This window comes from Sceloporus occidentalis, unplaced genomic scaffold, assembly GCF_023333645.1.
Source record: "Sceloporus occidentalis isolate IW3139 unplaced genomic scaffold, rSceOcc1.0.p SCAF_14, whole genome shotgun sequence".
In the NCBI taxonomy this organism is placed as follows: domain Eukaryota; kingdom Metazoa; phylum Chordata; class Lepidosauria; order Squamata; family Phrynosomatidae; genus Sceloporus; species Sceloporus occidentalis.
This window is the reverse complement of record NW_028316994.1, coordinates 18,762,150-18,776,460: the sequence shown is the minus strand read 5'-3', so window position 1 is coordinate 18,776,460 and position 14,311 is coordinate 18,762,150. Positions and strand designations below refer to the sequence as shown.

Genomic DNA, 14,311 nt, shown 5'->3' with positions numbered 1-14,311 from the left:
TTGTTAAACATTATGTTATTGTTATTGTTGTTTATTCATTTGTATCCTCCCTTTTTCCCAGCAGTGGAACCCAAGATGTCTTTCAAAAGCTGTGGAAAATAGAGATTAAAACACACATAAATAACAGCAGAAACATTAAAAAGTATTTTTAAATGCAGTAAAACACTCTATAGAATTAAAACCGTTCCATTAAAAAAAGAAGATAAGAATCAGCAGAATAATACACCATTAAAGCCTCTTGCAGGCTGTTCCTAGAAAGGCTCTTGGAACAGAGAAGTGTTCATTTTACTGCCTTGCTATAGAGATGCATTGATCACATGCTGTGCCCACTAGGCCTGTTCCCTTCTCCTCTGGACTGTTTAATGAAAGGAGAGTGGGGTTCAAGAAAACATGTTTCTGTTCACATTGTCTTGGTGAAAAGTATCCATGGAATGATACTTGTAGAGTGCTAGATCAAAGCAAAGGGCCCTTCTTGGGCCTAAAACAGCATAAGGTGGGGACCACAAATATAGTGAACCTGCCACCCCTTCAGCTGCACTGATACAGTGCATGTTTTGAGTCTAAACTTTCTTTTTTAAAAGAAATTTTTAAAAATCCTGGAGGTTCAGGTTTCTGCAGAGGGCCAACAAGGATGTTGTCATCCCCTGTATTAAATTATTAGAGTTTTAAAAGAGTGATCTAAGAATGGATTGCTGCCCAATGGCAGGAGCCTTTAATATAGCCATCTGAATGACTACTGTGTTAACACTTTCATAATTCACCATGTTCTGCTATCTGTTGGCATTCCTCCATTGCAAAGGTGGTCCTTCTGTTGCTACAACCAGGTCCAGCTGCCTCCTTGGGGGTCTTGGAGACTTGTTTTCTCCTCTTCATGGGTTACTGTCTTGAGTGACATTTGGTGAAACTCAGTGGGATAGCCCTGTGTTGTGTGCTTCTGTGTGTTTTTTTGGTTTGCCAGTGAAAGGCACAAGTGGTTTAGTGGCATTGTTGGCTGTTTTTAATTACAGTCTACAAATGAGTCCACGGTCAAGAGGGCATCTCTCCTGGGAGACATGCATCTGCGTAGCATCCGAACCAAGCTGATGCTGATGTCCCGGAATGAGGAAGCCAACAAGCACTTGGAGGTGAGAAGGCAGACTGTGGGAGAACCCTGAAGAGATTTTGGAGACCAAGGAACTGAGGACTTCGGGCCACATTGGTCCAGCATCCTTAAGTACCATCCCAGAGAGATACTTTGGTCAGTGGTATCAAAAGCCAAGAAGTCATCTGGCTGAACCAACAAGGATGCATTCCCCCACCCATTTCCTGGTGTAGGTCATCCACCAAGATTACCAGAGATTTTTTTTCTGAGTTTTTCAGGCTATGAGGCTTCACGTTATCAGAGGTGTCTGTATTCCATAACTAGCCCTGAAACCAGACTGAAATGGATCTAAATGAGCCATCCCTTGGAGTTGAGTGGCCAACACACACTCCAGTACTTTGCCCAAAAATGGAATGTGGAAGATTGGCCAGTAGTTGTCAAATAAAGCAGGCTTATGAATTTCACAGAACTTTCTGCTTGAGGCAGTGTTCTGTGGATTTAAGATACTGTACCAGCGAAAGCAGATCCAATTAAATCTGCATTGTTCCCAGAATGTTTTAAGGGGACGCAAAACCAAGCTGCCAATTCTTTTTCCTTCATGCTTGAACTGCCTTCCTCCTGGAGGCTGGGGAAGGCCAGGGCTGCTCCTCAGGGCATTGACAGTAGCCTTAGAAGGGGTGGGTCTCCCTGTTGCCTCTTAGCAACTCTGCCTCTTCTCCTAGACAAGCAAGCAGCTGGCGTCGGCCTTCCAGGAGGAGTTCACGGTGCGCGAGGACCTAATGGGGCTGGCCATCGGCACTCATGGGGCCAACATCCAGCAGGCTCGCAAAGTGCTGGGTGTCACCGCCATTGAGCTGGACGAGGAGACCTGCACCTTCCGCATCTATGGGGAGGTAGGGCCCAAGGATTCCAGAGAGATTGGAGAGGATAGCCTGGAGGTCCAAATCCCTTATGTTTGGGGCACTTGGATATAGCTGAGCAGCTAACATCACCTGTTGTGTGGCTCCAGTGGTCTGCCCACCTGTAAGAAGCCAGCTGGGGATGGGTCTCAGAATCGCTGGCTTCTTACAGGAGACAGACAGTGGGTGCTGGGAGGGTGGTTGGGGTGGGGGTGCTGGAAGGCAGAGTGGCTTTAAGTGTAAAGAGAAGGGAGAATCACAGAATCCTAGAGTTGGAAGAGACCTCAAGGGCCATGCAGTCCAACTCTCTTCTGCTATGCAGGAAGACACCATCAGAGCCCTCCCAATAGATGGACATCCAGCCTCTCTTTAAAATTCTCCAAAGAAGGAGACTCCACCACACTCCAAGACTCCAAGGTTGATACTTGTAGGAAGCAGGGCCCGGTTTCAATAGAAGGTCTGAGAGGGGAGATATCATAACAAACTTGTTCTCGGCTGTTTCAGAGACTAGGATCTAGTGGATATGAACTGCAGGGGGAAAGATTCCAAGTGGGCATTAGGAAGAACTTTCTGTGAGTAAGACCTGTTTGACAGTGGAATAGACCACCTTGGGGGTGCAGGGGTGGGCTCTCCTTCTTTGGAGGTCTTGGAGCAAAGGTTATATTGCCATGCTGCAGGGACAGTGTTCAGCTATGGATTCACTGCATTGGTGGAAGAGGGTTGACATCAGATGGCCTGTAAAGTCCTTTCCAACTTGGTGATTCAGTTCTGTACCGTAAAGTGCCCCATGGCATCTAAGCAGCATTGGATGCTGTTGGATCCTTGAATACCAACCATGTGGCATTAACACCATTTGTAATGCCTTGCTCTTCACAGACCCCAGAAGCCTGCAAACAGGCCAGGAGCTTCTTGGAATTCTCCGAAGACTTTGTTCAAGTCCCCCGAAACCTGGTTGGTGAGTGAAGTGGTTTTCTGGCTCCAGATAAATCCATGTGTTCCTTTTTATTTGATTTCTTTCGTCCCTTTTTCATCACTCCAAAATATGGACTCTTTTGTTCAGAGGCAGTGTTGGCTGGAGGTATCCTGTGAGTCAATTGCAAAATCTGCTTGGGAAAAGAAGGGGCAGATAGACTGAGGCAGGTCTACAAGGAAAACTTCTTCTTCCCTGAGACTCTTGTGGCGCAGTGGTTAAATGCCTGTACTTCAGCCACTCACTCACAAACCACAAGGTTGTGAGTTCAATACCAGCCAGGGGCTCTGGGCCAGCCTGGCATCCTTCTGAGATCGCTAAAATGAGTACCCAGATTGTTGGGGCAATTAGCTTACAGTTGTACATCACTTAGTACATTTGTGGGATGGCCATCTGTTGGGGATGCTTTGATTGGGATTTCCTGCATGGCAGGGGTTGGACTGGATGGCCCTTGGGGTCTCTTCCAACTCTATGATTCTATGATTCTAGTTGCTACTGCAATATTACTAAGAGTTACTTTTCTGAAGTACAGCTCCCAGAATCCTAGTGCAAATAGATGACTTTTCCAAACCCTGCTCACATCTCCAGTGGCTGACTTTGACCTCAAGGCCTACTAAAATAAATATTGGGGACTTGTAAATGAAGACTTATTGTCTAGGTTAGTCTGTGAAACTTACTTGGCTCCTTCTTTTTGGCCTTCCTTGCCCTCTCTTCCAGTCCTTGGCTGAAGGCTCCCTAGCTGGGTTCTTTGCTGGGCTCATGCCTCTCCTCCTACCATGACACGGTCTTCCCTTTCCACCATTGTGAGAGATTCCCCCCACCCCAAGCTGACCTTTATGCTTTCCTTAAAGCACATGCAACCGTGTTCAGTTATCACAAGAAGCTTGGAGTCTTGAGGTTGGGCAGGAACCTTTTGTACAGCTGGAGCAAAGTGGCTGATAGTATCATCCATGGGACTGCTGATGGGGAGGATGTAGCTTAGAGGGGAGGATTTGTACTTCCCGAGGTCCACATACACACTCAAAACACACCTCAGTTGCTTGCCTTGGTTTTGCTACAGGGAAGGTGATCGGCAAGAATGGGAAGGTCATCCAGGAGATTGTGGACAAATCTGGGGTGGTCCGAGTGCGAGTGGAAGGTGACAATGACAAGAAGAACCCCAGGGAAGAGGTAAGTGAAGTGGGACTGTTAGAAGCTTCTTTATCCATTTTCTGTGCCCAACTTTTGAAAGGACACATCCTATCTTCGCAGCCCCTGCCCAAACAAATCTTGCCAAGAAAACCCCATGATAAGTTTTTTTATTTATTTAGGTATTTATATCCCGCCCTTCAGCCCTAATGGCTATCAGGGCGGCTTACATTTATTATTATTTTTAACCAGACAGTTCCCTGCCCTCAGGCTTACAATCTAAAAGACACGACACAAAAGGAGAAGGGAATGGTGAGGGGGGAGGGGATCAGGTCCAGCATTCTTCTCTCCCTCTGAGGCCTGGACCAAGGCAGATGGACGGGAGGGAGGGCTCTGCTTCTTCCAGGCAGGCCTGGTGGAGCTCGCCTGCCTCTCTCTCCCAGATGGTGGCTGAAGGGAGGGCTGGTCCTCTTCGAGTTTACCTTAGGGTTCTCATAAGCTGGAAGCAACTTGAAGGCACACAATGACAATCGTATTAAAATGCCATTAGGTCTCTTCATTGCAGTAGCCACGTGCAGCATGTGCTCACTTCTGCTCCTGCTGTACTTTACAGATAGAATATTTATTTTATCTATGTCTTGGCTTTCTCCTGATGTAGGACTTCAGGCAGCTTACAAACGCTCAGACAAGAAAAAGCTAAAAGCTTTGTAATAAAGTTAAAATACAATTAAGCAAGTACCACATTAAAAGCAGCATCCTCACCTACCCCCCCCCCACTCCTCCCTGCCACAAAAAGGACTCTCTGCAGCCAGTTATTTGCTAAATGACTGTTTGAATTTAAAAATCGGCAACTCAGGGGATTCCCCTCCCTTGGATAAAAGCTATCTGCTGCTCCTCCTCTTATTGCAAATGTATCTTTCCCATCTGCAGGGGATGGTCCCCTTCATTTTTGTGGGAACGCGAGAGAATATCAGCAATGCACAGGCCCTGTTGGAGTACCACCTCTCCTACCTTCAGGTAAAGTCTGAATTCCCCCTGATGTTTGTCACAGGAGAGTGCTTGGTCCTGGATGCATGCGGCGGAGGGTTTTAGAGTCTTCATGAGAGGCTGAAGATGGCTATAGATCGGTGTCTTTGACCCTGGTATCCACCAGCCCCACACATTTTGGGAATAAGTGTGGTGTGCTAGGACAGATGGATGGTCCTGCTGCAGTGAGCAACAGCAGCTGCCCCTCCTTCGGAGATTTCCAGGGCAAGGGTCTCCACTTTTTGTGATTCCTTTTATCCAGAAGAGGCAGCAGGGAGTAGCTCATGTCTGTGTCTGCACTGCCTCTCCTGGCCTTTTGAGCATCCTGATAGTAGTGACATGTGTTATAGCTACTTTAAAGGTTCTGGCAAAAATGGCCAGCATCTTTATTTTTTTAAATGATTAAATGCCTGTACTGCAGCCACTCACTCAAAACCATAAGGTTGCAAGTCCAATCCCAGCAAAAGGGCTCAAGCTTGACTCAGGCTTGCATCCTTCCAAGGTTGCTAAAATGAGTACCCAGCTTGTTGGGGACAATTAGCTTACAGTTGTAAACCGCTTAGACATTGTTAATTCAGTATGAAGTGGTATATAAATGAAGCTGTTTTTATCAGTAAGATTTCAATAAAATAGTATGGTGCCTTTTCCAGCCGGTGGAGCACGCAGAAGAACCTCTCCTCCCCCCTGTGACCTGGGCCTCTGCTACCAGGCAGAGGGGTTTTATTAGCATCCTAGCCAAACATTCACTGCTTTCCAACGATAGGGAAAGGGTTAATTTGTATTAGCAGCCTTGTTTTATGCTTTTCACATTAGCTTGGAACTTTGGAGGCTGGGAAAAGATAAAAAGCTGCGGAAAGAATGGGGGAATGATTTTCCCTCTGTGGTTCACCTGTTCTCATAGCTGATGTACATTTGCAGGAAGATGGGTTAAACTTGTGCACTTCAATTTTCTTTGCTTGTTCCTGCGTTATATAACCTTTGGGAGTCCATCCTCTATTGACCTTGCTGTAGGAGGGTGTACCCTATTCACTGGCTGGGGATAAGTCTGGGGCAAATTTGTTTGGGAGCCCAGTACTACCTTTGGCTCTGAGAGAGGGTGCTGGGCACCATCAGCAAAATTGCTGAGGTGCTTCTTTGCCATGGGCTATGTACTGCATTGTTGCCACCAGTAAAGTTTATCTTATAGCAGCAATGCATGTCATGGCTTTGCACCAAATGAGCTCTTGGGGAGGCCTGGAACTATATCCAGTTTCAGCTCAGGCCTCCCCCACATTGCCCAGGGGCTCTGCTTCCTGAAGGACCTGAATTACTTTCCAGGATATCTGGCTCTCCCTTCCCAACCCTCTCTCTCTTCCTTTCATTCCAGGAGGTGGAACAGTTGCGCCTGGAGCGGCTGCAAATTGATGAGCAGCTGCGCCAGATCGGCCTGGGCTTCCGGCCCCTGTCCAACCGCTCTGATAAGGAGCGGGGCAGCGGCTACACCACTGATGAGAGCACCTCTTCCTCCCTGCATGGCACCCGGACGTATGGGGGCAGCTACGGCGGCCGCGGCCGGGAACGTAGGGCTCCCAACTCTGGTTACGGTAAGTGGGTCAGAAGAGGGGGGCTGGAGGGATCTGCCTGCTCCCCCATGCAGCTTCCCCACCTCTGCAAGTAAACCAGAGGGAAGAGGAGACGAGGTGGCCAGGCCCACTTACCTGAGGGGGAAAAGCAGCTTTCCCCTCACCCTCTCTCCCTTCCTTACTTCTCCTACCCAGCCACCAACTCAGACATGTCCAATGCCTCCGAGACTGAGTCGGAAAAAAGAGAGGAGTACGAGTGCCCGCAGCCCAGTGAGCGTGACCCTCGCTTGGAGGACAACCGCAGACGGCCGGGTGTAGGGCGCGGCCGGGGACCCCCTCCGGCACCTCGCGGGAGCAGCAGCAGCAAGTACAACTCCTCCTCTATCAGTTCAGGTACTAGGATCTAGAGTCTGGATTCACAACTGGCAAGAGTCCCTCATTCTTTGAGTGCTCTGTCTCTCCCAAACTGCCATGTGAGAATGCCAAGCCAGAGTTCCTGGGTCTGCCAGCCAGCTCTGAAGGCTGGCATGAACATCCTGGAGAGTTTCCCAAAGGGATGGCTCCTGCAGTCTTTGGGATGCTGTTGCTTGAGTGTTGGACTAGGGCTCTAGAAAACCAGAGGTCAAGTCTCCATTCAGCCCATTGGGTGACCTTGGGCATGTCACACACTCTCAGTCTCAGAGGAAGGACATGATGGTGGCAAACCTCCTCTGGAAAAAATGAGATAATTATTAAAAGTCAGAGTCCACTACAACACACTAAACAAAACAACAATTGCAATCTGTGGATCCTTGAACCTCCCCTGCCTGTAATAGTCCTCACACACAAGCCTGCAGCATAGCTCAGGTTCTCTCCATACAGTGGTCCCCCGGGTTACGAAATTAATTCGTTCCGCTGCCCTTTTCGTAACCCGGAAGACTTTCGCAAGCCGAATTGCCATAGGCGCTAATGGGGAAAAGCCGCAATTTGGTGTGAAATCGCGCCGAAAAGCACCAAAAGTTTTTTCGTAACCCGAAAAAACTTTCATAACGCGGAACAGTTTTTTTAAATTATTTTTTTTCGTAACCCGGGAATTTCGTAAGGCGGTGCTTTCGTATCCCGGGGTACCACTGTATTTGATTTCTGTGGCAAGTAGGAATGTTGGCTCAAAATGTTATCAAGAGCTCAGGTTGGAAAAGATAAAAGGCTCTGAATCCCCACTACTTTAAACCACAGCTGAAGCCCTTCTCTCCCATCCGGTCAGTCTGGATTCCCTTTCACCTGTCAAGCCCATGGAGCTGCACAGATGGCTTGACCGGAGCCAGTGAGCTTCCCCCAGCTGGCTGATGGACCAAAGGCCTCTCTCTCCCTCTGCAGTCTTGAAAGACCCAGACAGCAACCCCTACAGCCTGCTGGACAACACTGAGACGGACCAGACTGCTGATACAGACGCCAGCGAATCGCAGCCAGTCAGCAACCGACGACGACGTTCCCGACGACGCCGGACTGATGAGGATGCCACCATGATGGATGGGGCCCTGGAGTCCGACAGCGTCTCTGTCAGTGAAAATGGAGTGGGTGAGTGGGCCATGGATTCATTTCCAACCTGAAGGTACTGGAGGTGAATGACAGTCTGGCATGTCTGGAGAATGAGGCTTGGGGGTGCCCAGAAGTGTGGAATTGTGAGCCCTTCTGGTGCCAAGCCACATAGGATTGGCTGGGCCAGACTGTTGACTGTCACCTCTAGTGGCCCCTGTCTTCCCTGCATGTCCCCTTTGGCTCCCAGTAGCCATGTTGGTTAGCCTGCCATTGTTCTATAATCTTCCAGGGGCAAACTTGGTGAGTCGGGCCAGTTATTAGTGTGGCACTTTAAACATTAAATGCTTTAAGCATTAGTGTGGCACTTTAAGGCTGGGAAAGATATGAAGGCTATTTGAAGAGTTTTTGTATGTATTAGGGGAGTGAATTTTCCTCTATCAAAGCTGCTTGAATAGTTTTTGTAGCTATAAGAGGGAGGTGGGTCTTGTGTGCACATTTTGGCTTTCTTGGTTTGCTTCTGAAAGGGTTCATCCTTGGGAGTCATATCTTCCATTGGTCTTGCACTGGGGAGGAGGCACCCTATTCCAGGGACCCCATTTAGCAGCAGTGAAGTCCTAGTTCTACCGCAGGCTGCGAGGGGATGCTAGAGCCCACCAGGGAAAGAGCTGGGATACTCCGTTGCTGGGTACCATCAGATTTATCATTGACACCAGTAAATCCTACTCCTTCCATCTGTCCTGAGTACAGCCCTCTTTTCTCTTTCCCAGAGGAGGAGTCAAAGCCTCAGAGACGCAACCGGAGCAGGCGCCGGCGTAATCGTGGCAATCGTGTGGATGGCTCCATCAGTCGAGACCGTCAACCAGGTATCTTGTATCAGCTACACCAGTCCTTCCTTCCTTCCTTCCTTCCTTCCTTCCTTCCTTCCTTCCTTCTGGCAGAAAACAGGTCCAAGAATCCATTGTAAGTAGCTGTAGAAGGGAAGGGTTTGCTTGCCTTTCAGAGCAAGATTGGGATCCTTCAGATATTCCCACATGCCATTTTGTGACTCCCAGGACCCCTCAGGAGGGTTTAAAAAATTATATATTTACAAAATTGCCCCACAGTGATGACTTCTGGGAGTACAGTGAGCCTGTGTCATATGAGGGCTCACTATAGGCGGCTTTCAGCTTACGCTGAAGCCACGCACCAAATGGGCAAGCACAGCCGCAGCACGAGTCTGAGCCCCATTATATCCAGCAGAATCCTCCACGTAAGGCAAGGGACCACTGTATTAGGGGCAGTTTGCTTGATGAGCCATTTTAATCCTAGACTGCGTCCATACGGAAGAAATAATCCAGGTTGATACCACTTTAACTGCCATGGCTCAATGTTATGGAATTCTGGAAACTTGTTTTGTGAGACATTTAGCCTTCTCTGTCAGAGAGCTCTGGTGCCACAATGAACTACAATTCAAACAGCCCTCGTTGTGATTTTTGGTCACTTCCTGTAGTTAAAAAGGCCTCCCTTCAACTTTAAATGGCCCAGGGTCCTGTACTTTGTTTTGTTCTTTTTTGCAGGTGGGTATGGCCCTCTAAGGTGTCCTGGGAGAGCTAAGGTGGCCTCCCACAGTTGCCCACCCTTATAGTACGCCACCTCTCTTCTGCTCTCTTTGCATGGTTTGCCCTTCCTGTCCCAACAGTCACCGTTGCAGACTTCATTTCTCGGGCCGAGTCGCAGAGCCGGCAGGCGCCCCGATGTAAAGAGAGCCGGGAGAAGTCCGCCGAAGGCAGCACATCGAAGCAGAAGGTATGCCCACCCAGTCCCCAGCGGGGTCACAGGTGCAGGAGGGACATGCTGGGGATGTAAGTGTTCCTTTCCCTCTGAGTGTTTGGGGAGAAATGGGATGGGTAAGGACTCCTGGAGCAAAATTTGGCAGAATTAGGGAGGCTGAGCACCTAGGGAGGGAGGTAGAAGAAGGTTTATGTTGGCATGGGCAAGAAGAAACCATATGGGGGCAGGATCCTTGTTAAGTTTTATACTGCTTTGCACAAGACCTGTTTGTTTCGCTTCTTAATCTGTTTTTTGCTTCAATCAGCCTGTTGCATTCTCCCAGTGGTGGTGCATGCATGCAGAGATGGCAATGTGGCAACATGTGCAACCTGCTGCCATTAAAACCAATGAGACTTGAGGTCCCACAGTTTTTGGCATCTGTGAAGGGGGTCCAGAATGGAATCATTGTGGGTGCAAAGGGCTGATTGTACTCCGAATGGGTTTTACTTGCATTGATTTTAATCTTGGGCATGAATCACCCAGACCCTCGTACCAGGGGAAAGCCAGGCTATAATTACACTAATAATTATTAATTATATTGGCTATAACCATGAGCCATAGCAGGGTCCCTCTCTGTAGTTTTCTGTTCTTGCTATCGCCTAACCTCTTGACATGTCCCCCCTTTCCAGGGCGAGACCCACAGCAAGGTTGCCAACGGCCCTTCGGAGAATGGGGAGCATGCCGGAGGCACAGGCAGCGAGGAGGTGGCTGCCCTGGTGAATGGCGTGTCCTAAGGGGCCCCCCTCCAAGTCGTCGCTGGCCAAGTTCTCCTCTTCAGCGAAATCGATCCTTACTATTCACCTGCTTGCAACATCTTAAGAGAAAACGAAAATAAAACACCACACCTGTCTCTTGTTTAAGAACAAAACCATTATTTAAACCAACAAACCAACAGCAAAATCAACCCAATCCCAAGGTAAATGATCTCTTGCTCGATAAAAGCTTGCCAAAGACGGGGAAACTCTTTCTGACTACCGCTCTTAACACATCCTGGTGAAGCTTCGGCGGCAGCAGCGGCTTTGGGGAAGGGGCTGGTTAAAGACACGCACTCCCTCCCTGCCTCTCTCTCTCTCTCTTTGTTTTTCTGCCCTCTCTTCATGTCAAAAGGGGAGCTTTCTGATGCTGCCTGAGCTCATGGCCCCCCTTCGGAGAGGCGCAGGTCAGCGAGGGGCGGGGAGACACTGACTTGTCATGCATCTGTTTGGTGACTTAAGGGATTTTGTTTTTGTTTTGTTTTGAAAGACACGTGCGGAGGGGGAAAAACACTTTAAAATAACTGGCCGTTCAAACTGGGGAATGGAGAGGGAGAGAAACCTGTGCCTTCTGATAATTCAGACACACACATACACACTTGGACACACAGACACAGACACACACGCAACACACAGAGAGATGCCCCATAGCGCAGAGTGCTCTTGTTCATTTCCTTTTTATTCTTCGAGGAGTTAAAAATCGAAGGCAAGGATTCAGTCCTGGCCGAGAGAGCGAGGCGGGAGAGCTGCCCCCTTCCCACTGCCCAGCGCCAAGAGGGGCTCAGTGGTGGGCTTTTGGGATTAATTCTCCCTCTTCCAAGAGGCTCAGCTTTCGAAGGGAGGATGCGGTCGCACCGTAGAGCGCCTGGGGGGCAGTGCTGCCATGGTAGGGAACGAGAAGGGCAGGGAAGATGGCTGCTCAGCCACCCCAAAGGAGTGTCCTCTTTTCTTTGAGTCCTCCTTTTACTAAAAACACTGTGGAAGACAGACGAAATAAAACAAGAGAAACGACAGGCTTAAGACAAGCTGACGCGAAGGCCTCCTCCTCCTTGCTCTTGGCATGGCTGCCTAGGGTTTGTGTGTTTGTGCGTGGGGGGAAAGGGGGGTTTAATCTGTGACGGTTGAGACTATTTATTTTTCACTGTACAGTATTTAAAAAGAGAATAAAAAACCCAACTCTTGAAAAAAACAACTCTGTACCAGACACCAGCTTGCTTTTCTGTCCCGCCTGCCATGTTCTTGTGTGTGTGTGTGTGTTGTCTCTTGGTCTGTGCCAGGTGCCCCTTGAGGTGACTGGCACAGGGACTCCAATTAAAATGAGAAAGACCTATCAAAAGGGGGGAGGGGTCCCCTGCTAGAGAGCTCTCCTTGTGTCTTGTGAGTAGAAATGGGGCTGGGTCCAGAGTCTTTGCCATGGGCTTTATGGTGTAGGTGGCAGGGCCCATCATTTCAGGCCTGGAGGCTGACGGTGAGTATGCCTGCCCTTAGCAAAAGGGCATCTTTACCCTTAACCTTGCTACTCCAAATGTATTGGGTGAAGGAATAGAGGACTTGCTTATCAAATTTGCAGATGACACCAAATTAGGAGGAATAGCTAATACTTCACAGAGGACAGGATCGAAATTCAAAATGACCTGAATAGACTAGAAAGCTGGGTCAAAGCTAACAGAATGAAATTCAACACAGAGAAATGTAAGGTACTGCACTTAGGTAGAAAAAACAAAATACATAGATCTAGGATGGGGGACACCTGGCTTAAGGAGAAAGGGATCTAGGAGTCCAAGGAGACCACAAGTTGAACACTGAATCAACAGTGTGATGCAGCAGCTAACAAGGCCAATGTGATTTTAGGCTGTGTTAATAGAAATACAGTGTCCAGATCAAGAGAAGTAATAGTGCCACTCTATCCTGCTCTGGTCAGGCCCCACCTGGAATACTGTGTCCAGTTCTGGGCAACACAATTCAAAAAGGACATTGAGAAACTGGAGCCATGTGTCCAAAGGAGGGCGACTAAAACGATGAAGGGTTTGAAAACCATGAAGCCCTATGAGGAACAAATAAGGGAGCTGGGGATGTTTAGCCTGGAGAAAAGAAGGTTAAGAGATGGTATGATAGTCATGTTTAAATACTTGAAGGGATGTCATGTTGAGGAGGGAGCAAGCTTGTTTTCTGCTGCTCCAGAGACTTGAACACGGACAGAGCAATGGATGTAAGCTCCAGGATAAGAGAATCCACCTCAACATTAGGAGGAACTTCCTGAGAGTAAGGGCTGTTCTTCAGTGGAACACACTCTTTCAGAGATTTTGTTGCTGTCTCCTTTGGAGATCATTAAACAGAGGCTGGATGGCCATCTGCCGGGGATGCTTTGATGGTGAGTTCCTGCATGGCAGAAGGGGGTTAGACCGGATGCCTCTTGGGGTTTCTTCCAACTTTATGATTCTCCCACTGACATCTGCTGTGGTCCTCAAAATGTCTCAGTGGATGCAGTCCTTGGTTTGCATCTTCTCCAGTCAGGAAGAGAATGGCTCCTGGAGCGGAATGGTGAGTCTGAAATAGGGGACATGTTTGTCTTTGGTGGAGGGAGGAAGGAGAATACGTACCACCTTAAACCCTCTAAAACATGCACCTGTGGAAGGTGGGCTTACTCTTGCCTCCGTGGCTATCAGAGCACCAGGCATCGCAATCTGGCATCTCTGGAGGGTGCCATTTGGGGGAAAGGGAAAGGAGGGAATTCCACAGTTCTAACCATATGCTGAACACAGTTGCCTTCTCTTGGCCAAAGTGGCTCGCATGTCAGAAGACCTAAATTTGGTGTTGAGATTTGGGTTTAGTGGTTTGGAGTGTTGGGCTAGGACTCGAGGCCAGGGTTCAAATCCCCGCTCTGCCTTGGGAAAGTCATGCTCTCTCAGCCTCAGAGGGAGGCAAACTTATTCTGGACAAACCTTGCCAAGAAAACCCCTGCGATAGGTCCGCCAGAGAGGAACTGGAAGTGCAAAATCATCATACATTTGGCATTTTGGGGTCTCAGAGGACTTTGGTCTTTTTTGCTGTGTTCATTTATACCTGTCCAAGATCTGGCCTTGGTCCCTTTGCCCCCAAATGCTGGAGGTTAGGGCTTCCAGACATTGGGAAAAGGTGCCTTTTTGGACTATCACTCGCACTCCCAGAGGTTTGCCATAGTTTCCTCCTTGGGAGAGTCACATATTCCCAGCCTCAGAAAACCCCATGATAAGGATGCCTGAGGGCCATCCATAAGCTAGAAATTATTTGAAAGCACACACAATGGCAGCAACATTGGATTCAGGCCCCAGGAGACCAGAGTTCGAATCCTGGCTCAACCATGGAAACCCACCGGATGACTTTGGGCAACAAGTCACACGCTCTCACTCAGCCGAAGGCAAAGGCAAACCTCTCCTGGAGAAATCTGGCCAAGAAAACCTCAGGATAGTTCATGGCTTTATGGGTTGCCATATTATTTTTTTTAAATGACTTGAAGGCAGACAAGACATTTATTTGCACCTTGCTTCCCCCCCCCCCCCAAAAAAAAAAACGGGACTCAAAGTGAC

At 48.6% G+C, this 14,311-nt stretch overlaps 1 protein-coding gene across 2 annotated transcripts in view; it reads left to right on the top strand.

Moving 5' to 3' along the window:
* The window catches only part of FXR2 (FMR1 autosomal homolog 2), a 35,891-nt gene extending 23,954 nt beyond the window's left edge, over positions 1-11,937 (top strand). For both annotated transcript variants that reach the window (XM_089481206.1, XM_089481207.1), the window contains exons 7-17: positions 1,008-1,124; positions 1,804-1,974; positions 2,857-2,935; positions 4,011-4,120; positions 5,009-5,095; positions 6,471-6,687; positions 6,862-7,059; positions 8,023-8,223; positions 8,952-9,047; positions 9,863-9,969; positions 10,623-11,937. In XM_089481206.1, the coding sequence (XP_089337332.1) occupies positions 1,008-1,124; positions 1,804-1,974; positions 2,857-2,935; positions 4,011-4,120; positions 5,009-5,095; positions 6,471-6,687; positions 6,862-7,059; positions 8,023-8,223; positions 8,952-9,047; positions 9,863-9,969; positions 10,623-10,727 (1,488 nt within the window). In that variant the 3' untranslated portion in view covers positions 10,728-11,937. The remainder of the gene's footprint in view (positions 1-1,007; positions 1,125-1,803; positions 1,975-2,856; positions 2,936-4,010; positions 4,121-5,008; positions 5,096-6,470; positions 6,688-6,861; positions 7,060-8,022; positions 8,224-8,951; positions 9,048-9,862; positions 9,970-10,622) is intronic.
* Positions 11,938-14,311: the final 2,374 nt, after the last annotated feature.